We start from the raw sequence: 27,506 nt of genomic DNA, 5'->3' as shown, positions 1-27,506 counted from the left end.
TCGGCCGACTCATCTAGACACAATCCCGACTTAACACTTGTGCTAGGGGTATTTGAATCCACTGCTCCAGGTATAGAGTAATGTACTCGAAAACACTCCATTTAGGAAACCATTGTCTTCTCAATGCCTTGGAGGATAGGACTTAGCATTACAGACCATAACTGAGTATAAGTCTGTAAACATTCTGCAATTCGATCAGAGACAATTCTCTTATCGGCTTGTTGTAGCATACCCGCAACTTCTGCATTTAGGGCAAGCTTGTTGGACTCGTTTTGAAGCATCTCAAGGTGTTATCCCAAATGCATCTATTTTTTAATGATGGCATCGATATCAATGTTGTCCATCTCTTGTTAAAAAATCCGCAAGAATATTTTTATGAGATTTAATAATCACAATATCAAAAATATAATTTTGACATAGAACTTGCCATCTTAGTAATCTAGCCTTTTCATGTTTAGAATCTATTCTATTTTTCGAGAAAGCTCTTACTTGTGTACTATCAACTTTGAAGTAAATTTCTTTGGTAGTAAAAATAATGGCCATTTTAAAAGCCTTTTTTACGCATAAAATTCTTTTTCGTTGATATGTCATCTTATCGCTTCTGCATTTAAGAAAATTCCACTGCAATATCTTCATGGTTGTTCTCCTTCTGGTGTGAGCTTGGTTAAAACTGCCGATAACCAATTATCACTGACATTTGTATATAATACATGATCATCTTCATCTTGAGGAATAATCATTTCGGAAGATTTTTACAAATCTCTTTTAATTGGCTAAGTCCCTTTGTGTGTTCTTTTATCATATAAATTTTGCAAATTTTTTCAGTAATGGACTAAACTAATGAACATTCCAGCAAAATTAACAACTCCTAAAAAACTTTGAAATTGTTTCTTTTCTTTCAGTTCGTTTGAAAATTTTTGCACATTTTCTACTATGTGATCTTGCTAAATTATTCCCGACTCATCGATTTATATTCCGAGGAATTCATTCTTTCTGGTGGCAATGACTATTTTTTTCCGGATAAAACCAGTCCTCTTTTTTATAAACTTTAGAGAAAATCTCTAAATTTTTTATATGTTCTTTCATATTATTAGATGCTATTAAAACATCATCAATATAAACGAACATAAATTTGAAATAATCTTTAAATAGATTATCCATTTTTTTTTTAAATATATGAGGTGAATTAGCCAATTCCATTGGTAAAACTTCCCAAATATAATGTCCTTGTGATGTTGAGAAATCTTTGAATTTCTTGCTTTCTTCGTGCATCCGAATCTGATAAAATCCACTTACAATCAAATATAGAGAAAATATTAGCGTTGCGTATGCAACTAATTAGACGTTCTCTGTTAGGTGCTGAATACCCATCAAATTCAAAGATCTTATTAATTTCTTGATAATTAATAACTAACCTTGGTTTGTTCTTTTTTATCACACTGTGATTTCTTACAAGAAAACCTGAACTGCTGTATGGTAAAATTAATGCTTTGATCAAACCAAGGTCCAGATGTTCCTTAACTATAATCTGTATATCCCTTTGATCAACTGTAAGGCCTGAGATTTTATCATTTTAATTCGAGATTATTTAATTTATGAATTTTGGAATGTTGAGTCATATTCCATGGTTTTACAATTCCCTAGGATTGAAATTGAATGAAAAAGAGTTGTCAGGACCAAATTGTAAATAGTGAAGATTTCAGGGGCTAAAGTGCAATTAATGAAAGTTGAGTGGGACACTTGTCTTTCCATGCATGGAACCATGTATATAATGTATTTCCTTCAGATTTCTAGCAAGAGAGAAGACCGAGAGTTCATAGCTAAATTCCTCAAGCTTCATTTTGGTTTCAAAATTTGATTGTGCAGTACCCGGTTATCAGAATTTTGATTTGAACATATTTCCGTGCTTCTCTTGTCAAGGGCTACACAAGGATGTAAGTTTCATCGATTTCTAACATGATTTGAAATTCATGTATTAGAGGAATTATGATTTGATATATATTATGTGTTCTGGGAATACTAGACTTCGTAGAATCGAAGTCAGATTGATTTTGGAATTGTTATGATTTTTCAGAGTATAGTGATTAAAATTGAACAGATTTGGATTATTGACTGATTCTGGATTGTATCGGATATTGGTTATGATTTGTAGTTGATATCTGTTGATATTTTATTGACGGGGATATCGGGATTGTGCCGTTATGCCGTTAATTTTGAATTAGATCCAGATTGATCGGATTTAGTATTGAATTGGGAAAGGAATATTGATATTATTATTCTCGATATATCATTTCAGATTGGTAGAGACAGTCTTGAATTCAGAACATCCAATTCGTCAGACCGAGACTACGAAATAAAGGTATAAGTCAATGTGGTACCGGGAGAACGACTCGAGTATGATATACTTGAGTTTCCCTAAATCACATATTTATTGTTATTGTGTGCATTAATTTGAATTGATATGCTTGTTCTATTGATTTGTAGATAGCATGTATTAGATGAGTATTAGACTAGTAATCTTGTGACATAAGTGCCAGATAGTGGTGGAATCGTCACTGGCACATTGCACATTGTCACAAGATAGTGAATTGGCGAAAGTACCACAGTCTGTGACGGATAGGTCAAGACACCGGATGTCTGGTTATATCGAAGTGGATAGAATTGGAGTTTCTTCTATTACTGATACTCGATATGGAATGCCAACGTTTGGAAACCGGGATCCCTAGACTAGGATTGAGTCTAGTCTATCCTAGTCTGAGACGTGGAGTCACGAGTCTGAGTGACGATTTTATATTGATTACGTTTTCAGATTTTGATACGTGTTACTGATATCTATTCTATGCTTTTATATTGATTATATGATTGCATGTTTGTTGATTTTTACTGGGATATATTTCTCACCGGATTTTCTGGCTGTTGTCGTGTTTGTATGTGTGCATGGCAACAGGTGGGATAGGTTCAGGGTCGAGGAGATGAGAGATCGTGATTCGAGTGGAGACTACGGACTTTGACGTTGCTGTAGATAGGATTCAACACTTGACATTTAGTTGTTGAACCTTAGTTTAAGTTTGATGTTGTTCTACAAGACTTGTACTTTAGTACTGACATATATATTAGAATGACTTCCATTACGTTCCGCATTTGATATTTGTATAAAAAAAAATTTGACCCTGTTTATTATAATTGATTAAATTATCCCAATGATGATTAAAAACTTGATTAGCGTCCGGGTCCTACATCAACTATGTTCATCGGAATATGTTTGCATCAGACAAATTCATACTCTTTTCCTTCCTTGATTTTAAGGCAGACTTTGAGTTGATTTTTATCTCACATTTCCAAGGGATCTTTATTGTAATTTTCTTGATCCTCTTCTTGACATATTCCAATGAAACCTTTAATTCAAAATCTACATCATTATGTTGTAGAGCTATCTTGAGGAATTCTATTTCTTCATGTTGGAGCTTCTTATCTGCTCTTAATTGGAGTATTGTTTCTCCAAACCTTCTAGAATCCTTCATTTTTGGGTTGGAGTTCAGAAGTTTTCCTTCACTACCAATTTTGTTGTGAAACTGAATTGACAATTTTCTGTAAAATACCTCTCTTAGTCTTTGGACTATAACTTTGTGATCATATGGTATTGTGAACACTAATCTTCTAGTCTCGTTTTCTGTGTATATGACTTAAATATTTGTAGGAAATTATTTCCTAACTGAATGTCAGCTCCTTATCATGAAAATAAATAGGCGGTGTTTGTCCATCACCTCCGATTAATATTTCTGTCATCTTAATCTCTTTACATAAGATTGATTCTTTTAAAGAAATCTCTTCCAGCAATTTTAGGTAATTCTTCTTCCAAGTTGTTTGGAAAACCTCCTCTTTTTGATGTACAGATTTCAGTGCCTGAATCAATATAATCAGCAAATATTTTGTCTTATATTGTTCGTATAACATTCCTACTGGAATGTATATCGAGAATGATCTTATGGTCATTGGATTTTTGACATTCTATCCTCAGTCATAAACTTCATTCCATGTTCTAGACGTTTCCAAGATTTATGTTCCTCGATAAACTCTAGCCCATTAACCAATCGATCTGGTTTTTTCTTGCAATTTCTTTATTGAACTTCCAATTCTCCGATGTTGATCATTCCTTGGTAAGTCCCTATAATCGGTTATTCTAAATAGTATATGGTATTATAAAGAAATCGATTCTTTGTTTTATAATATCAAATACTATTTCAAATTCCTTCCAACCTTCTGGACATCTAAGTTTTCCTATTGTCGAAAAGCTTTTTAAAATCTGTTGGGATTCTTGGACAAGTAATTTTCCCCACCTGTAAATTTTAATTCTATCTCCCTGAAAAGATAGTCTTTTTGGTTCTAGTTTAAAACTTTGATTCCTTTGTAGAATTGGTTTGTCATGAATATGGATATATGTTTCATATATTAATAGAAACTCAATTCTTTCTGGATAAATTGGATGAGCAACTTTTCCAAATATTTCAGGTATTTCAATGAACTCATTTCTAATAAACACTTCTGAATGATGTGTATTAGATAGATCATATGAAATCTGATAGGTAATAGAATATGGTCTGTTACACTCTTTCATCAGCCTGTTTTCTTTGATGTTCTGATTCAACATCAAAGCTCGGCTAAATCTCGATCTACCAGGTTGTAGGCAATTCTTGGATATATTATTCTTTTAATTTTTCATTCATAGAGATTTCCTGAGATTGTTCTCAGTACTGGATCTTGAATGTAATATCCGAAAAACTAACCTACGTAAACCGCATGCATGCAAAATTGTTTTAATTGCTTAATTATTTTATCTAATTGATTTTAAATGCTAGCATGATATTAATTATATGAATAAATGTATGATTGCATGATTAAATGATAATATTACATGATTACATGAAATTTAAGGATTTTACCCGAATATTCGATAATAGGCAGAGGAAAAGAGATCGAGGACGACCAAGACATAAAATATGTATTTTTCTTTAAATATCTGCAAGGCTTCCTAATATGATTAAAAATAATTTAATTTTACCAAAAATTTTGGAGTTCAAATTTATTTTACGAGTCGAACTCGTTTTTTCCCGGGAAGCCGGTTTTGGGCAAATAAGGAGTTTTAAAAGATCAAAAATATTATTTTTGGGAAACTAATTTTATAAACTTTTATGTTTTTGATTAAATAAGTGTTATTGGGCTCAATTTAATTAATTTAAGTAGGTTCAATTACCCTTAAGCCTGCAAGCCCAAAACTCAGGCCCATTAGCATGTTGTTTAAATCTACAAATAATTTATCTAGTCTTTCAAAACACCATATTTTAATCTATTAGCAGCCGAAATTCACCCTCACACACATCTTCAATTTTCAAAAATAAGGAGGAAAGAAAAGGCTTGTGTTCTTCGTCGTCCGGTCGTCCAACGTCGCTGATATGCTTGATTTAATTGTTTATGCATGAAAAAAAATTAGGAGTTCAATAAATTTTAAGGTAGAACGTTTATTTTCAAAAATACGACGTTTTTACGCTTATATGAAAAACGTATGGATTTCCATCAAGTACGCTGTCAATACATGATAAAATATGAACAAAACATGATAAATTTTAAAGAAAACAAGCTGGAAAAACCGTGGGAAAATACGAAAGAAGACCGTGGTGTTGGTGGTGGTTTGCATACGTTTAAGGGTCGGTTTTTATGCATGGGAGCAATTAGGCTTGGCCAGGTCTGGCTAGGGCTCGACGGGGTCATGGGTGAGGGCCTTGTAGAGTCCTAGCATGGCTAGGACTCGGGTATGAGGGCTGGGGAGGAGTCCACGAAAGTCGGGACTCTCCCCAAGCAACTCCCGATCAGCTGTTGTACAAGGGAGCCGCGGCTTGGTAGGGGCGCGAGCTAGGTGGTCTAGAGGGTGCCTTAGGATGGTCCAGGGAGAGTTGGGAAGGGCTGGGCTCAGGGATTTGGCTCGGTTCGGTCCTGGCTCGTGGAAAACACGAGAAAGCATGGAGGCACGCATGCTGCTATCTTTGGTTCAGGTGGCTCGCTTCTGGGGCTGGGTAGCTTAGGGTAGTTCAGTCAAGGTCCAAGGGAGGTGGTCTAGGGTCGGGCCAGGGGTTGTTGCAGGGTGTCTCGACGGTGCTAGTGGAAAAACGTGAGGAAGCATGGAGGTGCGCGGCTACTGTTTGCTCAAACAGATGGCTCGTTGCTTGGGTTCAAGGGCCTGGGCTGGGCTTGTTTGTGTCTGGGCGTGGTCCAAGGTTGGTTAGGGTCAGGTGAGCTCGGTGGTGGCTCGGCTGAAAGTGTCCTAGTTGGCTAGGAGTCTTGGTGAAGAGGAAGCTCACGCACAGAATCTGGTTGCTCTGTTGCAGGGCTAGTGAGCAAGCTAGGTTTAGGTTATGTGGGCTGGACTTGGTCAGGAGTTGCCTAGGTGGGTTGGCTTGGGTTTGGCTTGAGGTGGCTCGGGAGTGGCTCGAGTAAATTGGGAGATGGCTCGGGTTATTCACTTATGGGTCAATTTCGAGATTTATGAGAATAAAATTGGAACCATGAGTTCACGGGTCTGGTTCATGACTCAAAAGGTTAGTTTAGATAATAAAAAGGTTAGGTTTAATATTTGGGGTCAAAATATTAAGTTTTGAATTTATTCAGGATTTTATCGCCTCTTGAATAATTAATTAAAGAATTAATTGAAAAACCTCGAATTAAAAACTGAATAAAAATTATGAAAAATTATAATTAAGCTTAAATAATTATTTGAAATAAACTCATGTCATTAAAAGTAAGAAAAATATAAAATCGAGAATTTTTACGTCTAGAGGCAAAACAATAATTTTACACTTAGGAAAATACTTAAGCACTTGGCAGCGTCCCGAAGGATCATAATACATGTTAAATGATATTTTATTATTTAAAATGACGATTTTGATGAAAATATGATATTTTATGATTTATGGTAAAAGATGTACAATTTTCAATGTCTAAAATGCTATTTTTGGAAAATTTATAATGCTTTATGTTTTTAAAAGAAAATGAAAAATATTTTGAGGGATGTGAATTGACTGTGACAAATGATATATGATTTTGTGGAATGTCATGAGGGCCAAGGCCCCAGAGAGAACCCATATACGGGCCAAGGCCCCAGAGGACCCCGTTTATGAGAAAAGGCCTCAGAAGGACCCCGACGATCATATTTCCATGGTGGTACATAGTGCCCACCCTCATGGACCATGTGGAGCTAAGACTGCAGTCGACCGAAGGATAAAAGCTAGTCATTTTAAAGGATCAAACTTCACCCAAAATGATAAAGGATTGAAAGCTTTGCAATTAAAATGATTTATGTTTAAAGCTATTTTTAAATGATTTATTTATGATTAAATGATTTTAAATGGTTTATTTATGTTCAAAAGTTATTTTAAATAAAATATGATTTTTAAATGCATGTGATTGTATATGTATTATTCGCTACTCATATTTAGAACGTGCTGAGTCATTAGACTCACTAGGTTTGTATGATCCAAGATTTGATGATTTTATGGGAGGCGCTGACGATTGAGTGGATCGAGTGCAGCAATACACTCCTGAGGGACCTTTATGTTTCCGCACTAGATTGTTAAATATAAGATTTAAAAGATTTATGTTAATGATTTTATTAGAGATATTTTTATGCTTTTATTATATTGTTAGTCGATCTTTGTGAAGGTCGATATAGGATTTTGGTTAGTGGATGATTTAGGTTTATTTTATGCACTTGAGATTTTAAATGATGATTTATTATGGTTATGAAAATATTAAGTATTTTAAATTAGTATTTTCATATTATGTTTTTTTTAAAAATAAAGTCAAGGTCGTTTCATTGAAGGTTTCACATTCATTTATCGCATATAACGATATCAATAGGTGAATCTATTCCTTCTTTAAAATTAGCCTTTATTATAATCTGGATTTCTCCGATATGAATCCATGACATTGTTCGTGTTACTTCTATATTGAGTTTTGTAATTCCTCCTTAATTTTTTCGAAAGGAATTAACTGCATCTCCATTCTATTTCCTGTAAGTTCCATTGGAATTGTCATTTTCCTTTTGAAAACTTTATAGATTAGATGATATTTTCTATTTCTTAGGCCAAGGCTTCATAAGAATTTTTCTACCTGTCCAGCAAAGAATCTCTGATACCTCTGAAGACTAGTATTTTCTCTCATGATCTTTTGGACCATGTTATGGGATATTGTTGTCTGACTAAAGACACCAAACAAATCTTCATGTGTTCCATGCCGAAACACCTCGTCTTCAGTCATATTCTGATTCCGTTCCATCAGATTCTTTCTGACTTAAGATTTCCTCTTCTTGTATATACTTTCGTCTGAGACAATATCTTTAAACCGGTATACTTGAATAAGATCATGATAATAAACTGCTTCTTGAATATCCGGGGTCGGCTCTAAGCTTTTAGTTTCTCTTTTTTCGTTTTTTGGATAGTTGGTTGAGATATGACCTCTTGCTCCACATGTCCAACAATTACATTCCTTAAAGCTTTCATTAGCTCAGGTGTGAGCTCTTTTGAAATTTTTTTTCGTAGGTCTTCTTCCCGTACTTTGAGATGTACTCGATGCTTGGGATGATGTTCTACTTCTTGATGGTCTGTTCCTTTGCTTAGATTTGTAAGATCTGGCCTTTTGTCTGGACAATATTGTTCTTGTTTTCCAAGAACTTCTTCCACTTCTGGCATAAAGATGAGTTCTAAAACTTTTCTTCTTATGCCTTTGTGGTTTACTTCTAATAATTGTTGGAAGATCATTTTCTTTACAACACAAAATAATACGTTTGTTAATACCTCTTAATCGTTTGTAATTCTTTTGTAATGCTGCCATATGACACAATTCTGCCAATTTTCCTTTGAGAAAAGATGCTCTTCATGCAAATATATCTGGATTGCCAGGGACATATTTCCTTATAAGCATTTCTGTGGGGACCCGGACGCTAATCATGTTCTTAATCATCATTGGGACTAATTAGTTAATTATAATAAACAGGGTCTAATTTTTTTTTAAAATTGCGAAAGGTAATGGAATCAAACTCCTACACATATCAGTATAAAAGTATAAATCTGATACAATATACAATCATACACATCTCAGGTTCAACAACTAATATCAAGTGTTTAAACCTATCTCTAGTCCAAGTCCGTAGTCTCCACTCTAACTCGATCTTTCACCTTTGTGACCCTGAACCTGTCCCACCTGTTGCCATGCACACATACAAACAAGACAACAGCCGGATAACTCCGGTGAGATATAAATATCTAAGTATAAACAATGTAGTAAATGCAATCATATAAAACATATATAAAAGCATAAACAATTATAAAAACATGCATCCAATCTGACTACATGAATCGATACAAATCTGTACCTAAATCTAGGACTCTTTTCTAATCTAGGGATCCCGTTCTAAATTTAGACTTTGGTATGTTGTATCGAGTGTCTACAATAGACGTCGATCTACATCTAAAGCTCATCGATACACCGTAAGTCTAGAGTTTTATCGGTTCTGAGAAAGACTCGGCGGTTCTGCCCTAGCTAGGCTGATCTGCCCTAGACTCAAACTCTGGCTCTGCTATCATTCAATAGACTAAACATATCAATCTAATAATCTGCAAATATCAATGCAACAAAATAAAGTATGTGATTTTGGGAAACTCAAGTCAAACCTAACTCGAGTTGTGCAATCCCGAATCAACATTTATTTATACCTTTCTTGTTGTCGTTCTGATACAATTGAAGTCTTGATTCAAAGTCTGTCACTGTTCAATCTGGCAATGACAATATCAATATTCTGTATCAACATTCTAATCAAATCACAACATTTCTGTTTAATCAATTTCTGACGGTACAACAGTACAATTTTGTGATACTGATAATACTATATCAGTCTAAACCAGTTCCAATAATTTACAATCAAACACTGTACAAATCTGACATCAATTCTAGTCAATCTCATTCTGAAAATCATAACAATTCCATATGATATCCGTTTCTTAATCTGACTTCGATTCTACGCTGTCTAACATGTCCAGAACAACATATATGACGTGTATTCAATTCTAACAACATCATAATTTCAAAGCATGTCAAAACGTAGTAAAACTTACGTCCCGTGGAAGCCTGCGTTGATAGGAACACGGTACCGAAATCGGATTTAAAATCTAACGGACGGATCGAAATCTAAAGGCGTAAGGATTTTTCTTAAGAACTCTCGATTTCCTCTTTTCTTTTCTTTTGATTTCTGAAGGAGATATGTATATATATATTCCAATTGCATGTTAAGGCAACGTGTCTTCTTTTCTTGAACTTGGGTCGGCGCTCGAGCGGTGATAAACTACCGCTCGGGCGCGGCAGTCTCTGTCCAAGCACTCGGCGTGTTACATCTTGGCGCTCGGGCGGTCAAAAACTACCGCCCGGGCGCCACATCCTCTGCCCGAACATTTTCTTATTGAACACTGGCGCTCGGGCGGTCAATGATTACCGCTCGGGCGCCAACAGTTCTGCCCCAAAATTATGTAATTCATATGTTTGGCTTAATTTGGTTCCGTAATAGCCCTGCTATAATCACATCAATTCAATTTTCAATAATCTCCGCTTAACGTGATATAAAATCTAGGGCATTACAATTTCTCTCCAAGGACTTGACATTTTAGAGAAGAAAAGTTACATTGCTATATCTTCTTCGACCCCTGAATTCCATATATATTTAGTGAATAACATAATATATTCATCCACTAAACACATATTATGTAACTCAAAACTATTTAGAGCTTGAGTATATTTCTATTTCTTCTCCGTATCTTGACTGTTAAAATAGTCTATCCCTATAAATTGTGCTTTAAATAGGGTATTCATTCTTCCGGTTATCTCACTAAGAGATTCTCCAGTTAGGACTGACTCTTTGGTTTCTACCGAATTCATGTCCCAAGCAATTTTAACTGATCACATAAGACACATTTGTAACAGTTTAATGAATCTTTTTCTATTGAGATCAAGTGTGCCTATTGTGATTCTCATAGCAGATTTCCAATCATCTATGAGATCTTCTCTGTTTTGGAATTCTAATATATCTAGGTTATTCATAACCCCATTAAGATTTATATGTTCTAAAACAGATTTTCCATAGGATGTTTGGTGCAAGGGAATTTGACTTCTTCTTGACCTTGTTCTGTTGGGTGTGATTATCCACTAGTATAAAAGTCTGGTTGTGTTTCTCTCATATTTATATTATGGATCTCACACTTTCTCTTGGTAGTTCCTGAGTAGATGACCATATTAAGATGGGTGGTCCCCACCTCTAGTTGTGTTTATCTTTAGATCTACAATCTTGAGGTTTGCAAAAGATTTTGCAAGGTCTTGGAGACCTCCAGACCAATCTTTTCTAACATTGTCATCATATTAATTTCTTTTCTGAGACTGTTTTGATTAGATTGATCATTTTTTCTTTTTCAGTTAAAGATTTTGGCATCACTTTGGCCTTCCTTCTTTGGTGTAATAACCAAAGGATGGTAGTAATCTTCCTCCTGAAGCCTTTTTACTAGAACTTGGTTATATTTTGAATTCTTGTTTTAATATCTTTTAATATTCCAAGAATTTCTTCCTGGTTTTCAAGGAACGATTTTTGGTACATAATACAACATATTGTCATAATTCTGCACCATCTTTTAAATTTCTCTAAGATCTCCGGAAAATTTAGAGGAATTCAGTATTATTTCTAGTAACCTATTATTTTGAATTATAAATTTATCTTAGTACTCTGATAAGTTTTCATGTTTTCTTGATATCTAACATTGGTTAGATTTTCTTGTTTCAAATATTCCAAAGTTTTGGAATAAATCATGCAAATAATTAATCTCGAATCTGTGTTTGGATTCATGTTATTTTAGAAAATTCCCCTCCTCAAATATTTAATTACTCTGTAATAATAGCTTTGTATATTGGAAATAATTTTATCTTAACTCTAATATCATTTACGACCCAATAATTAATTAACATATATAAACATATTTCTTTTTTTTAATATTATAGGGAGTGGAAATAATTTTTTTTAGATATAAGGAGTTAGAATAAAGTTAGATATGGATTTAAGAATTTATTTTCAATTTACTCCTTATTTTACTATTTTTTTATTTTTATTCTCCGTGGAATTATCTACTTCTAACAAACTTCCAGAGTACACAACCAGAAGGAGAGTGGACTGCTCTGAGGGAGAGTACTAACGTCACGCGCTGTCATGCTTTAGTCCGAAAGCCCCACGCAATCCTTCGGCTGTCCAAAAGCAGGTAACCCAATCCCGAAATCTGGACCGTTGATTCTCGACCAAGACAGCATCTGAAGAATCTCAAGCATACACTTGCACCAGTCCACGCTAATGACTTCCTAACTCAGAATTCGAACCTGAAGGTCCCTTCGTTTCCAAAAACACTCGAATGATTTTAGCAGAAAGAGATTGTAAACGCTGAAAATCAAAATTCGTTTGAAGTTCCCTTGGATTACACCAGAATCCAAGTTTCTCTTTAGAGTTCGCACTTCGTGCTGTCTTGTATACAGATATGCATAGGATTATTTGCGTATATACGTTTTTGGGTATGCATAAACTGCCTCGGGTTCGATCTTGCTTGATTTGGAGATTTGGTTTCTCAATTTAAGCTTATCTGTATTGTTTGAGCTCATAGTTTTGATGAGTTTTTCCGTGGAGCCTAAGCTTTTGCCGTTTCGAGGTTTTTTGAGTGGGTATTTACCTGTAATGCGTGGGTCTTTATGAAGAATCAAGGTGGGTTTCTGTAGTTGGAATTGAGTGCTAATTGTGCTTAATTTGACTGACGGGGGTCCTGTTCAAGCCAAAAGATCGCTTTTTTTTTTTAATTATTTATAGTTGAAATTAGGGTTTCTCTATTCTTGGTTTTAAGTGTTTTGTATGCATCGAGTATAGATAATTAGAAGTAAAACAAGATCTTGGAGTGAGTAGTTTGTATGAGTGAATGATTATTAGTTCGTGCTAGAAGAAAAAAGGAAGAGAAATGTTTTATTCGCAATTCATATTGGCAAAGAAAGGGCCGCTGGGGACCATATGGATAGCGGCACATTTGGAGCGGAAGCTTCGAAAGAATCAGGTTGCTGATACTGATATTGGAGTCTCCGTGGGTAAAGCTCTAGTTTTTATTTAAAATGTCCCCCTTTTTTCTCAATCTAATTTATACCATATATCAATATTTATTTTATGTATGTTCTCATTGTATAATTGACAAGAATCAGATTAAACATGCAACTTTGTATTTTTGAAATGCATATTTTGATCGATATATTTAAAATAGAATCTCTGATGATGTTTTGGATAATTGGTCGTCTGTGAATTCAATGGAGTAGAATAATTGCTATCAAATATAAGTTGGGAATTTTGTTTTCTTATATCCAGAATTTGAGGAGAAAATGGCAGTCTTCATACAACCAGTGTCTTATTATCCTATGGCTAATTTAATGTGCGTAAGAATGCACTATGCTTATCCGTTATTACATGAATAAGAAGTTAATGCAAAGCTAATGCTTATTATAATGTGTGAAATAATTGCAAATTATGAGAGTATTTGAGAGTATCGAGTTTACATTGGATGGTTGAAATCTTAATGTACTATGAATCAAAGGCACTCTATTCTTTTCATTACTCATTCCATCTGTCGTGTCCGATACTAAAGAGGTTATTAGGCAACTCAAAAATTATTTTAAAAGAAAATATTTGGCAAAGTAAGCAAGAATTGCATTTCTCATACTTGTGAGAATATGATTTAGTTTATCGTTTTTGAGTATGTGTGGTTGTCTCGATATTTGTTGGCTCGAGAAGTTACCTTGCAGACTGCAGTAGACAAGCCTGATTATTCCTTGAACCTGAAAAGAAAATCACATGATTTGGCAATTGATAAATGAAGTATCTGAATCAAAGGGGCTGTAAAATTGAGCTGAATAGATTGGGACCCCATAACTCAATACTGAATCTAAACTATCTATCTGTTAAAACAATGTCCGCCTTTTAGGAAGATCGGGAGAGACCGACAGATGTTTCAGGAAAAGACAATTTTCTTCTGTTCTCTTACCATATAGCTGTTTTGTGATTGTCTTACAAAAGCATAGGACAATCGTAATCACGTCAATCTGCACCTATTCGTTTGATGCTACATATTTCTATTCATAAATTGAGTCACTAAAAGGTTGTTGATTGTTATTTCCTTTTTTCCTTTTATTGTGGGCAGTTTGCGAAAATATATGTTATTTGTATTAGATCAGAATTATTATTTCTACTCCCAAATTTTGAAATTGTTTATCTGATTCATCTCCTTTTTGTGTATATAAAAATTGGAACTTCTGTACGGTTCCTTTCTTACTGTTATGGTGGTTTTTTTTTTTTTTTTGTCATTGAATGATCTGATTATCTTGTGCAGATTCTATAATTTTTCCTGAGGTTCCTATTGCGCTTCGGTTGTCCAGCCATCTTCTGCTTGGTGTGGTGAGGATATATAATAGAAAGGTGAACTACCTCTTTGATGATTGCAGTGAGGCTTTACTCAAAATCAAGCAGGCTTTTCGCTCTACTGCTGTGGATTTACCTCCAGAACAATCAAAGGCGCCTTATCACTCCATCACCTTGCCAGAAACATTTGATCTTGATGATTTTGAGCTTCCAGATAATGACATTTTACATGGGTTAGTTCTCGTTTTTCACAAGATAGCTATGATATCATTTAAACGAGCTTCAATCTTCCGAGAAGGAAAAAAATTATTAATAAATACAATATGAAAAAATAAAAAATAAGACATCATTCCAGCTAAACTTAAGAGCAAAACAAAATTACTGCTCAACTTGGATGAATAATCTTTGCATGAAATGATAGTTAATATAGGTTTACCATCCACTTGATAAAAAACTAAATGGAATTTTTTTTGAAGATCTGTCAGGTATTAAATTTGAAGCCTACTACTTGTCAATAAGCGCATTGCATATGCAAAGTTCAAGTAATTGGCTTAATAATTGATTGGAACAACTGTCTCTCTGGAATAAAGATAGAGGGTTTCTAACTAGATGAGATGCATAACATCATATGAGACACCAAGACATTCATAAAATATGGTGGTTGACTTGATCACTCTGATTTTTTTTACAAGGACGTTAAGAAAATATTATGTGATTTGTTTTTGAAGTGCGAGCATTTTGACCGGTTTTCAATCACATGCCAACTTTTAATTTGCAGCAACTATGTGGATCATCATATTAGTTCAAGAGAGCAAATCACCCTTCAAGATTCAATGGAGGGTGTCAGTTACTCAACATCAAAGTTTGGTCTTGATGGTTAGTGCTATCCTTGCAATTCCCCAATAGTGTTCTCTATTATCCATAAAAAAATACCGTTCTGTATTAGCTTTTTTAAAACTTTTGCATCATTTTCCTTATATTTATTATGAAAAAGTAATCCCAGCAACCAAAATATGAAGTTATTTATTATTTTCATTAAACTGCGATGTTTCTACATGCATTCTCGGTCCTTATTGTTTCTTATTTTGTTAATAGAGAGATTTGGAGATGGTGATGCATCTGGATTGGACCTTGACGAGGTACACTACTCTCTAGATGCTGTTATTATGTTTTCTTTCTTTTAATTTTGAACTGTTGTAGACATGTTATGATCTTGTGATGCTAACTGTAGAACACCTGGATTACTTTGATTTTATTTTTTATTTTGATAGTGGGATGGGACTTGTTTTTTGTTCTATGAGTCTCTATCTATAAAACAGAGTAAATTTGTCCTCTAGTGTGAGCTAACTTCAAAATTTGCAAAATCTTCAGTGATATGCTACATTTACACTTGGGATTGTCTAAATAATTCATATTGAAATGCACTTTCTTTACTCCTGAAACTGTTTGTGAGTGAAAGAAATCAGTGCGGGTTTGCTAATTTGCAGTAACATCTTGATTTTAAGAAGTTATTTGCTAAATATTTTTTCATTTTGGAGTGAGTTTGACGGAAGTGACTTGGCTGATGAAATCCTGAGACGAACAGATCCCCAAAATTCTTAAATTATGTTTGATTGTGTTAATATTTCGTTTGATTGTATATTCTTCCCTATTAGAGCAAAAATTTAATGATTAAAATAGATCTACACTCCGTGGAGGTGATACAATTGTATCACCATGTCATTGTGTTGGACACACTGATACATAAAAAATCTATTGAGTTTTTCATGGCTGCGTATGTAATGTATTTAGCTCTTACAAATATCTTTCCACATTTTCTTTCTAATATTTGAACATTTACATGCAGGAATTGTTTTTGCACAAAATTGGCTCTGCACATCATGCTGATTTGAGGTTGGTTCACTACTTCACTTTTACCATTTGTGGTGTTGGTCAAGTGATTTCCTTTCTCTATTCAGTTATATTGGTGTTTGGAATTTTTTGATTATCAATCATATTTCATGGTCTGTTGGTTGGTTATAAAAGGCAACACTCATGTACCATTTTTTCCATGGAATGTTTCACAGACTTGAAGTGATCGATAAGAAGCATGATATATTAGTCCATTTTACGTAGTGTTATTGTGGCGTTGGATCCGTGGATTGATTCGAGATAGGTCAAGATTAAATTATTTTTGGTTCCAAGAAATGATAGACATAACTTAGAAGTTCAGAACTAATTTGTGAACAATTATTAAAATTCATGAATTCTAGCTAAATGCCATATTTGAATTTTGCCTGTCTGACGTAAGAAATTGTGATCTGCTTTTCCCAAACCCAATAGTTCCTGTCTTGCCACGTAAACCCTTGAGTCGATCATTCTTCAATGATATTTTGGCCATGACTTGAGCTTTGGCGTCATACAAAATGTATGGGTTAGGTTGAGCATGTTTGAACTGGTGAAACAGTGACGTTCAAATGGAAATGGGATTAATTGTTCTTTAGTGGCTTTAGTCATTAGTTTGCTTCCATGCTTCATAATTTCCACAATACTGATGATTGATGTTTGGACATGTATTTTTTTTATAATTGTTCTTTGCTTGACTATTGGTTTTTATTTTGGTTTCATTTAATTATTAAATAATCAAGTTGGTTTAAGTATTGGAATTAGGAGTAAAACGACTTATCCACTCAGATACCCTTCAACCCAACCTATTAATTACGCAAAGTCTATCATAATTTTGGTTTATTTCGAAAAGTTGCTTGCATTGGTTCTATTTCTTTTTATGTACACGAAGCTTGTTCATCATTTAATCTCTAATTTTAGGTTTGGCGGGGATTTATGATGGTTGTCTCTGAATGTCTGTGTATAAGAAAAATAAGTATACGTTGAATTATCAAAATATAGAAACGGAGAGAATTGTGCTAATACCCTTCTTTCTTCATAATTGCTAGTTGTGCATTATCATCTGAACAGTCTTTTGATTCTGTTATTGCTCTATCTGAAATAATTTATGTGAACCTTATTGGCCGTCATTCTTCTGTCTTGAAATATTCGATTTCATATTATCAGCTTCAATCAGCTTGTATTATTTAGTGGTGATTGATGCTTTGATAAGTTCTTTACTTTATAATGCATACCGATGACGCATAACACCTTTGTGATGCCAGTGCTGAACCCCAGGCCACTTTTGGATCACTTGCCACTCCTGAACAAGATGGGCATTATGAAGATAACAATATCAATTTAGAAAACAAGGTAGCTTTCGGAGCTCTATAATTATTTTGATAGATAGCTTGTCTCCTTGTCTATCCTTCATTTTGCATTTCTCAATTCTCATTGATGTTTACGGTTACAAAAAAAAATTGTTTAACGATATTGCTCTTGTTGGTTAGTTTTAGTGCACATGTTAAAATGTTCACCTTGTAGAAATTCGATTTTTCTTGATGACTTTCTCATTCAGGTTGGTGGTGCTGATGAGTTCACTGATCTCGTGGACAATGCTCATGCTCCTTGTACTCCTGGACTGGTAGAGGAATCAAATCTCTCCAGTGTTAAAGAGGCTTCAGCATGTGATGATCATCTGGAATCAGAATATCATTTAACAGAAACTACTTTGCAAGATAATTCAAAAAATATTGTGTGTGAGAATAAACAAGAAGCACATTGTGCTTCACACGATGGTACAAATTGTGTTGTAACTAATCATGTGCCACTAGCAGAGAATGGGTACCGATCAAATGTTTTGGAAATCAAAGACTCAAATCAACTGGGAGAATCTACCTTCATCGAGGCTAATGCAGCACATGTATCGATAGATGAGTCCTCATCAGTGTATAAGCCCTCTTCTGAAATGGCTGATCAGATCGAGGCATCTGATGTTAACTATAGGGTAGATATACCGAATGAAACTGTCAATAAAGTGAAAACACATTGTCGTGTAATGGATGAGCCCTGTGATGATCAAGGTCTCAATACAATTGGATCTGAGAGTGTTTCGATAAATGATCAATCGTCAGTTGGGGTTGAAGTTCCTGGAAGTGTCGGAAGTGCATGTAATCATGATAAATCATATCTCAATACTCAAACTCAGGCTTATCAGGAACCTACAGATTCCTCTGTTTTGAAACATGATGTTCTTGAAAAAGTTGCGGAAAGAGAAACCCCATTTCTCAGGCCATGTAATTCAAACTTGGAACAACCTGATGTGACAAATTCTGGATGTAGCATCTCAGCTGATGCTGATGTACTAACCGACATCACTGCTTTGGCTACGTCTGGAAGGGAGACAGCAATAACAGGTTGGCTACATGATAATCTATGACAGTAGAAATTTAAAATTACACCCTGATTTATCTATACTGTTAATCAAGTGAGAGCATATCATGATAACTGTCTTTGGTTTTTCTTCATACGACCTTTCTCGGTTTCCAAAATTATCGCTCAGAATAACTACCTGTACTTTGTTATTTTTTGGTCTATTTTCTATAAAACTTCTTTTATTTAATAATGATATAATAAATAAATTCATATTTTTAAAATTGCAAGAATCATGAAATTTAAATCACTTTTTGCAACAAAAGAAAAAACGAGATCACTAATATGCATGCGTGCAATACGCGTGTGTTTGATCGATAGTTTCCTTCGATATTATGTCTATTAATTAATTTGGCAGTTAAGTCAACACAGGCACTTTCGGAGTAGTCTTAGTGTTTGAAATAAGTGCAATTTTTTAGTTAACTATGTCTCCCTATCTATTTGATGCTATAATATTTTGTGTTATTTGTGTGCTTGAAAGATCAACTTCTTCTGTCCCACAGGCTCATACTTTCTTAACTCCCTGAATCTTCGGAAAATTTATTAGTTACAACTCATTCAAATAAGTCTAGATAGATTGTTAAAAGTAGCCAGGAGTGATGTAATAGCCATGTTTTTTTAACATCCAATAAGCAACCGACAGTGCAGCAGATTTGGTTGTGCATAGCAGTGATTGTCTTTTCAATGTGTGAATCTCTTTGATTTGATATTGATGGCCTTAATTTCATCAGGTAAGGCATGCCGTGTAACTGATAATTCGGAACTAAGTTTGAAGGCAAATCACATGCAAGAACAAGTATCGCGTAAAGATATTGACATGTCATCCGGACAACCTGATGGTCAAGTGTGTAATGCAAATTCTCAGGAAACGCTACTTGAAAATTTAACTACTTTTGAAGAATCTCAGATACCTGCTCCCGAAAAACTGCTTTCAGTAACAGATGGGTGTGCAGATCTACATAGAAACATGCTTGAAGAGGTTTTGCCAAAGGACTTTGAAGGGCTTGATGAAGGTGATGCTGGCAGCAAAATCTTAACGGGCAAAAAACGCAGTTTTACTGAAAGTACTCTGACAGAGCAGAGTCTGAATTCAGCTGAATCTTCGAGACTAGTTCGTGTTAAAAGAACTGCAGAGTCTATTCCTGATGATGATGATTTGTTGTCTTCCATTTTAGGTATATAGTACTTTCTTCATTAAGTGGATTTCTATTGCCTCGATTCTAATTTTGTCAAAAATTTAATTTTTCAGTTGGAAGAAGATCTTCAGTCATGAAAGTGAAGCCCACACCTCCTTTTTCTGAGGTGACGTCTATGAAACGTAATCGTTCTGCTCCCCATTCAGGTCCTCCCAAAAGAAAAGTGCTAATGGATGATACCATGGTTTTACATGGAGAGTATGTTCTTTCTTTTGGACTTGATATTATGTTTTACTTTATCGTCATGCCATCATCCTTGATTGCATATTAAAGTTGAACATGTTGCATGGCTGGATTGAATGTTTGATACTTGACTACGTATTTTAAGATAAACTGGATGGATTGTTGCTTATCACCTTTGGTGATTTCATATTCTTATTTGCGTTTTTTATTTTTCACACCAGTTTCTTTCTTTTTCTAAAGATCATCTAGATGTAACAGGAATTTTATTTTTTTGTATGATGCATTTTATTGGTTCTTCTGGTACAGTGCCTAAATACATATTAATTAATCAGATTTGCCGCCTGGTTGCTCTGAACTATCAAGTGTTTGTGTCTGACTTTTAGTATAAGATAGTTGCTTGCTTTTCTCATTATTCTTAAAACTTTATCTTTGCTCCTTGAAAGTACTATACGACAACAGCTGACAAACTCTGAAGACATTAGGCGTGTAAGAAAGAAAGCTCCTTGCACACGCCCTGAAATTTCAATGATTCAAAAACAGTTTTTAGAAGATGAAATTTTTCGGGAAGCAATAGTTACAGGTGAGATTATTGTAGCAGTATTCTCTTTATTGCGTTGTATTTATGTTGTAAATTCAAGTATTGAATAGATATTTATTAATCTCTATATGGTATATATCAGGACCTGTCAATCTTATTGTGAGCCTGTTATGCACAAGCTCTTTTCTTCAGAAGATCAACTTTTTTTTTAGTTTGGCATCATATTAGTTCTTCATTTTCTAGTTGAGACATTTAATAAGGAAAAGTTTCCTTATAGTGTACTTGTTTCATGACTGATTCATGTTCTGCTATATATGATGAGGTACTGACAAAATGATGTGGCCGGTTTCACAAACCTGGTCAGGGATCTAGTTTCTTTGAAGTTTCAACTTCTCTTTTTTATAACATACCAGTAGCCTATTTTGGTCTTTGGATTTCCGCCTATTTTAATTTTCTTCCTCTATTTATTACTTATTTGGGGAATTTTTTGACAAGAGTGAGTATTCGTTTCTTGACAATTTAATGTTTTCCTTTACCGTTTATTTGTGCCTCAGTAGAAACTTCAGAATGTTTAAGGGCATTCTTTATGCTAATTTGCTTTATATATTTAGGCATGTCGATCGAGTTGGCAACTTTGTACAGTCAAGTAAGAGATATGAGTGCGATCAGAATTTGCGAGAATGATGCAATGGGTGCTTCTGTTGACATTGTGGCGGAGTCGAGGCTACCTTCTCAAAATAATGAAAACTTTGTTTCCCTTGAAACTGAGGCTGAGACAAATTTAGATTCTTATAATGACAAAAATGATACCTTTCTTGAGACTACATTCGAACCACATTTATCTTTCCGAAATACTGAGAATGTTTTGAGCCCATATGTAGAAAGTGATCATGGGTTCAATGGTCTTAATGTGGCAGACCACGGTGGAATGGGGGCAAGCTGTGAACCGAGTTTGGTCACCGATAATGAGATAGCTATTCCCTGTGAGAATCCTCCACTAAGTGATAGCAGGCTGGAGGAAGGCGACGTCGGTCAAGACCAGATTGAGGCTATTCATGTTGTGGAGACCAAGGTTTCACAACAGGAGCTTGTTATGGATGTAGCTGGTGTGGAAACAAATGATATTGCGGTTGATGCTGATGTTATTGCTGACCCTGAGTCAATTGAACACACCGATCGGAATAATGATACAACTGGTAGGCTTCAGGCAGGGTTAAATGAGGTCTTTGAGAAAAACTTTTCCTTTAATGAGGATGAGCCGAATGTTTTACTGGAGCAGAAGGCTGATGCACCTACTGTTGAGTTGGATCCTTCAATGGTGGATTTAGTCAATGGACCAGTAATTGGTGGAGATGAAACTGAAGAGAAGAATGATTTTATTAATGAAGTCAGTCCCACGTTTGGCCTTCATGGTCGAGATGTAAGTTTCTCCTTCTTTGCCATAATTTCTTATAACTAATTTTTTGTTTATGTTCGGGCTGCAACTGCAACATTCCCCATGTTATCCATTATCCTGCATTAAGTGCTACAATGCTTTCCCCCTTAATTATTCAAATGTTAGGTCCCAGGAGATGAATTCTTTTAGGAGTTGTCATTTTTATAATAGGAAAGTGGGTTAACAATAAAAAGTGTTTGGACAACTTTAATCGTGTTGGAGAGTTTAGAATGTCAAGAAGTGGGTCGTTTTGTCTTCGACTGTTTCAATCTTGGATTCCTTTTGGCATTAACACTTGGAAATTATACATTTGGTGGTTATACGTAAGAGTATGAATAGATTTTGTACTAATGTGCTTTGTAGGAAAAAATGAAAGTAATTGTTCATTTACTTTCATTTTTTTCTCTACATCTTTATTTGAAAATTTTCAACTGCTTGATAGGAAAATGCAACATAAATGACTTTCCTCGACAAAATCATAGATCCAAATACAGTGCGACTGTGAACAATTTCATTATATATGGCTTCTTTAGAAGAATATATAACATACCCCTTTTGCACCAAATATCTTCTATCCTTGAAATACGCTTGATCAATCAAAGTTTTACAAGATCTTTTTGTTCCTTTACTGTGTATATGATTCACTTTGTATTGACATTGATATTAGGTGATAAGAGTCTTACTCTTACCATAGCTGGAACTTGAGTGTAAAATTTAATCTCCCTAATTTAATCCTTTGAAGTGAAACTTATAAAAAGTTATGTGTCAACACCTTGTTTCCAAATATAATTTTAACTCTTGTCATTAAGAAACCATTCTACGGTTATTTTTGTCTGTATATTTATGAGTTACCGTTATTTTTTTCTGTATATTTATGAGTTGAACATTTCTGTTTGAGCTAAAGCTTCCTTTAACTTTAATTTCTGGTCAATTTTATGCAGGAATTTTATTTGGCTTCTGGAAATGACACAGGTGTGGTTCTATCTCCGTAACATAATTCATTTTCTTTCCTGCCAATATGTTAATTAGAGTTGGAGCTACATATTACATGGCTATTGATGTAAAGAAATACGATAAATGAAAACTCTTTTACATAAAGGGCATGAGTAGTAGTGAACATCAGAAACATTAGCAAGTCCAGTTACCAAATAGAGTAAAATGTGCTTGCTGTTCGGTCGGATATAATGCAGTTACACCATCACAAGTGAATGTTGCCAGAACATACCTGATTCACCTTGGGCTGTGGCAATGTCAAGTTGTGATTGTCCTTGCAGTTGTAGCAGATTATTGTTTATAGTTATTCCATGATCATGTCTTCACTCTTTGGAATTTAAGCTTGTGTCTTCATGTATTACCAAGGTCTGACTCATTTTTCTTTGATGTTTCAGAGTTTCTAAATGTTGATGACGATGAGCTTGACGACTTAGCTGATGAATATATGCCTGATGGTGAAGAAACACGAGTCACTGACAATAGTGGATGGTCTTCACGTACTAGGTATATGCTCTGGTTGATGCCTATTTAGATGTTTGACAATAAGGCATTTCATAAAGGATCTTGGCGTAGTGACTTTGAAAACATTTGTCACAGATCTCTTTTTGAAATACCTTTAAGGCCAGCTGTTTCTGCCTAACCTTTATGAGGGAAACAATTAGAAACATTGATGGTGCTCGAGCGTTCATTGTTAATATTTGATACGAATAAGTCAGATCTCATGACCTAACGTTTCTTATCAACAGTGTTTCTTATTTACAGTTTCTAAAGGGATCTTTCAAAGCACTTACTAAGAATGATAATAACGAGTTTGAATTCTCTACTTAATTTACCAACCCTACCTCCTTATATTTTGTGTTTCTAGTCAACCATGAAGTCGAGGATCTTAAGAAACTGAGTGCAAATTGTCACTAGTTAAGTAATTGATGTGAGTACTTTGCTTTACTCTGATGAAACTTAAATGCGTGCTTGCAGTGTTGAACAACTTGGTTCATACATTCTAGGAATTTGTAATCTGTGGGCTTAGAATGGTTGTAAAAAACTTTCTTTGGATGTTATGTGCACAAGATTTGTAGCGATATTATTTGGTATGTCTTGCTGAGTGGAATCTTAATATACTGCTTCTTTGCGGGTATTGCTAAATGAATTATTAATTACTAATGCCTTTTGAGAACTAGGAATTTGATGATCTTGATTTGTATGAGTGATGACAATGGAGTCCATATGTTGTGTAAAATTTTATTTATTTGAACCTGATAAATGGTATGGATGATGTTCTTTGCCTATAAATGCTATTTTTCTTAGGACCTTCCTAAATTCTTTCATTATATTTTGTAGAGCTGTTTCCAAGTATCTCCAAATGATATTCGCTAAGGAGGAAGAGTTTGGAAGGAAATCTCTTTCTATGGACAGTCTGTTGATTGGTAAATCACGTAAAGAAGCTTCAAGATTATTTTTTGAAGCATTGGTAAGTTTCAACTTGTTTCAGAAGAAATTCCTGAAAAATCTTGCTAGCTTTAATTTTTTGTTCGTTTGGTTATCTTTCATAAATACAAAGAATAATTTGTTTGATATATTCATTATTCGCTCCTGAAAGGATTGTCAATGAATGACTCTAATTTGAGTGTACAAAGGAAATCGTTGTTTAGCAAAATAAACCTGAGGTCAGGAAATTTAGAGAGCGTAATGGAGAGTTCGTCCTTTGTAAATTTTTGGATATGGTTCTTAGTTGAGAGTTCGCCTCTATAAATTTTTTGATATGGTTCTTAGTTGATACGGTCAACCTTCGGGGAGATTTCTTTCCTTTGTGTTTTTTCAAATATACCCGTGCGTGTAGGATCTTGAATTAAATCGGATACAAAATGCTCAGTTGTGGACTAATTGCTGTTGGTATCTAGCGAAATAATTAATGGCCATTTTTTATCTTTCAAATCAGATTGTTAACAAAGTGATTGGGACTGTTCTGCTTGATGTAGAATTCTGTCATATCATGAGAAACACGCTTATAGTCATTTTTTATCTCTTTCTTCCATTTGCTGACTTCGCATGATCTATATTTTAGCTTTGCCAAAATTATTTTCCGGAAACTGGCCTGGTAAAAGTGGTTTTCTCGTTCCCGACTTGGATGAACTGTTCCTGATCTTTTTATTTTGATGTGAAAATGTTCTAGGTTCTGAAAACAAGAGACTACATCCATGTGGAGCAGCATAATCCTATTGATGACATTACCATAAAACCTCGTACGAGGCTGATGAAATCCGAGTTTTAAACATTACAACTGATGTAGGAAACCTTAAACAATGCAAAGAACACGATACTTTTGGAATGCAGACCGGTGCAGTTCATCATTCAGGGAGATTAGGCCCATTTGATTTCCTTGTAACGCTTATGAGGGTCCATAGTTGAAAAATCAGGTAGTTATTTCTCGTTTCTGCATTTAACTTTGTGGATTGTTTCCTGGTATAAGATCATCATTCACAGTGGTAGTTGTATGATACGTATCTTGTCTGTATGTATTTAGCCTGTAAAATGAAACTTTATTTGGTAATCTGAGCTGATATTTCTTTGCTTTCATGATCCAAGATTTCTCTATCCTGAAACAGTGCAAGAAGGATTCATAATCGGCTGTCTGTATCTTAAGTTTCTTTCATATATTAATAAAAAAGTTTAAGCCCATTATAATGAATTAAAACAACACTTTTAATATAATAAGCAAGAATGGAGCTGAAAATATTCAATGGGAACAGATAATGCTTATATTGAACAGAAGCTACTAAACATATTCAAAAGAGTAATTCTCTCGGCCTAAAAATCTTCGGTAGAAGAGGTATGAAATTCAAACAAAGTTTGTCAAATAAATGCGTTAAAATTTATCTTTAACTTCTTAATCCACAAAACATAACTTATATTTTTACTGATTTTGAATCCCACTTGCGTGACATGTTTAATCGTAATTAAAATCATGTTGTCCAGAAGTTTAAAGGGTGTAATGAATACTGACTTTTCCACGAATGGAATTAATATATTTATTTTATCTCGTCGGCAACAAGTTGAAAAGACAAAATTAACCATGCCTCCTCAGATAACATGCATTTTGAATTGCAAAAAAAAAAACGGGTGGAAGGAGGCCATCGATACAGTTAGTGTAATGCCCGAGAAATTATTTAACGTAATCTGAGATGATTATTGATTATGAATGGATATAATTATAGACGGGCTAGTACGAGACCAGATTGGCCAAATCATATGAAGGGTGCAATTTTTGGACAGAACCATTGGCGCCCGAACGGTAGAAAATGACCGCCCGAATGCCAATGTTCAGTAAGGTAAGCTTTGGGCAGAGGATGTGGCGCCCGGGCGGTAGTCTTTGACCGCCCGAGCGCCAAGGATGAGTGTGGAGGACAGAAACTCCCGCGCCCGGGCGGTATGTTTTAACCGCCCGAGCGCCGAGCAAGCGCCCGAGCGGTAAAGATCAACCGCTCGAGCGCGAATCATGCAAAACGAAATCGAGCCACTTGTCTTTCATGCACGAGATGTGTATATACATATATATACATATATCAATTCATTCAGAAGGAAAGGGAGAAACGAGAAAGGAAGCACGAGAAATTCTCCAGAAAATCTTTACGTCTTTATATTTCAATCCGTCCGTCTGATTTCAAATCTGACTTCAGTATTGAGTTCCTATCAACGTAGGCTACAACTGGACGTAAGTTTTGCTACGTTTTGACATGTTTTGAAATTATGCTATTGTCAGAACTGAATAGGATTCATATATGATGTTCTTGTCATGTTAGACATCATAGAATCGCAGTCAGATTGAGAAACAGACTGCTTATGAAATTGTTATGATTTTTGGAATCGATTTGAATGAGAATTCATATCAGATATGTATGATTATTGAGATTATGACTGGTATCGATATTGATTATGAGTTCTGGTATTATATTTGTGATGTTCGGACTGACGGGGTTATCGAGACTGTATTGTTATACCGTCGAAACATCAGTTAATTGATATTGATCAGATTCAGTAGTGATAGTGATCATATCGTGATATCGTCGATATGGATTAGATTGTGTCTTGATTCGATATTGATCAGATTATGTTTTGATTGTCTATTGATCAGAACAGGCTTTGAATTAAGCGGTATATTGATACTATATCTGTTCGATATTGTTATTACCAGATTGGGAATGGACCGAGATAGAATCGGGACTTCTTCTTCTTCTGAGCGAGAAGATAAAGGTATAAATTAATGTTGAGTTGGGATTGCACAACTCGAGTAAGGTTTGGCTCGAGTTTCCTTAAATCACATACTTTATTTTATTGCATTGACATTTGCAATTA

At 34.7% G+C, this 27,506-nt stretch overlaps 1 protein-coding gene across 1 annotated transcript; it reads left to right on the top strand.

Annotated features, from left to right (window-relative positions):
- The first annotated feature begins 12,248 nt into the window (after nt 1-12,248).
- On the top strand, nt 12,249-25,704 carry LOC140807822 (sister chromatid cohesion 1 protein 4-like). The gene is made up of 15 exons (XM_073164787.1): nt 12,249-13,197; nt 14,487-14,748; nt 15,294-15,391; nt 15,611-15,654; nt 16,362-16,408; nt 17,665-17,752; nt 17,958-18,795; nt 19,543-19,986; nt 20,061-20,205; nt 20,634-20,770; nt 21,340-22,148; nt 23,105-23,135; nt 23,552-23,660; nt 24,495-24,624; nt 25,327-25,704. Exons 1-15 carry the CDS (start codon nt 13,074-13,076, stop codon nt 25,423-25,425), a joined length of 3,405 nt encoding a protein of 1,134 aa, XP_073020888.1. The 5' UTR covers nt 12,249-13,073; the 3' UTR covers nt 25,426-25,704.
- The last annotated feature ends 1,802 nt before the right edge of the window (nt 25,705-27,506 follow it).

This window comes from Primulina eburnea, chromosome 12 (genome assembly GCF_022965805.1).
Source record: "Primulina eburnea isolate SZY01 chromosome 12, ASM2296580v1, whole genome shotgun sequence".
NCBI lineage: Eukaryota > Viridiplantae > Streptophyta > Magnoliopsida > Lamiales > Gesneriaceae > Primulina > Primulina eburnea.
This window is presented reverse-complemented; position numbering and strand designations above follow the sequence as displayed.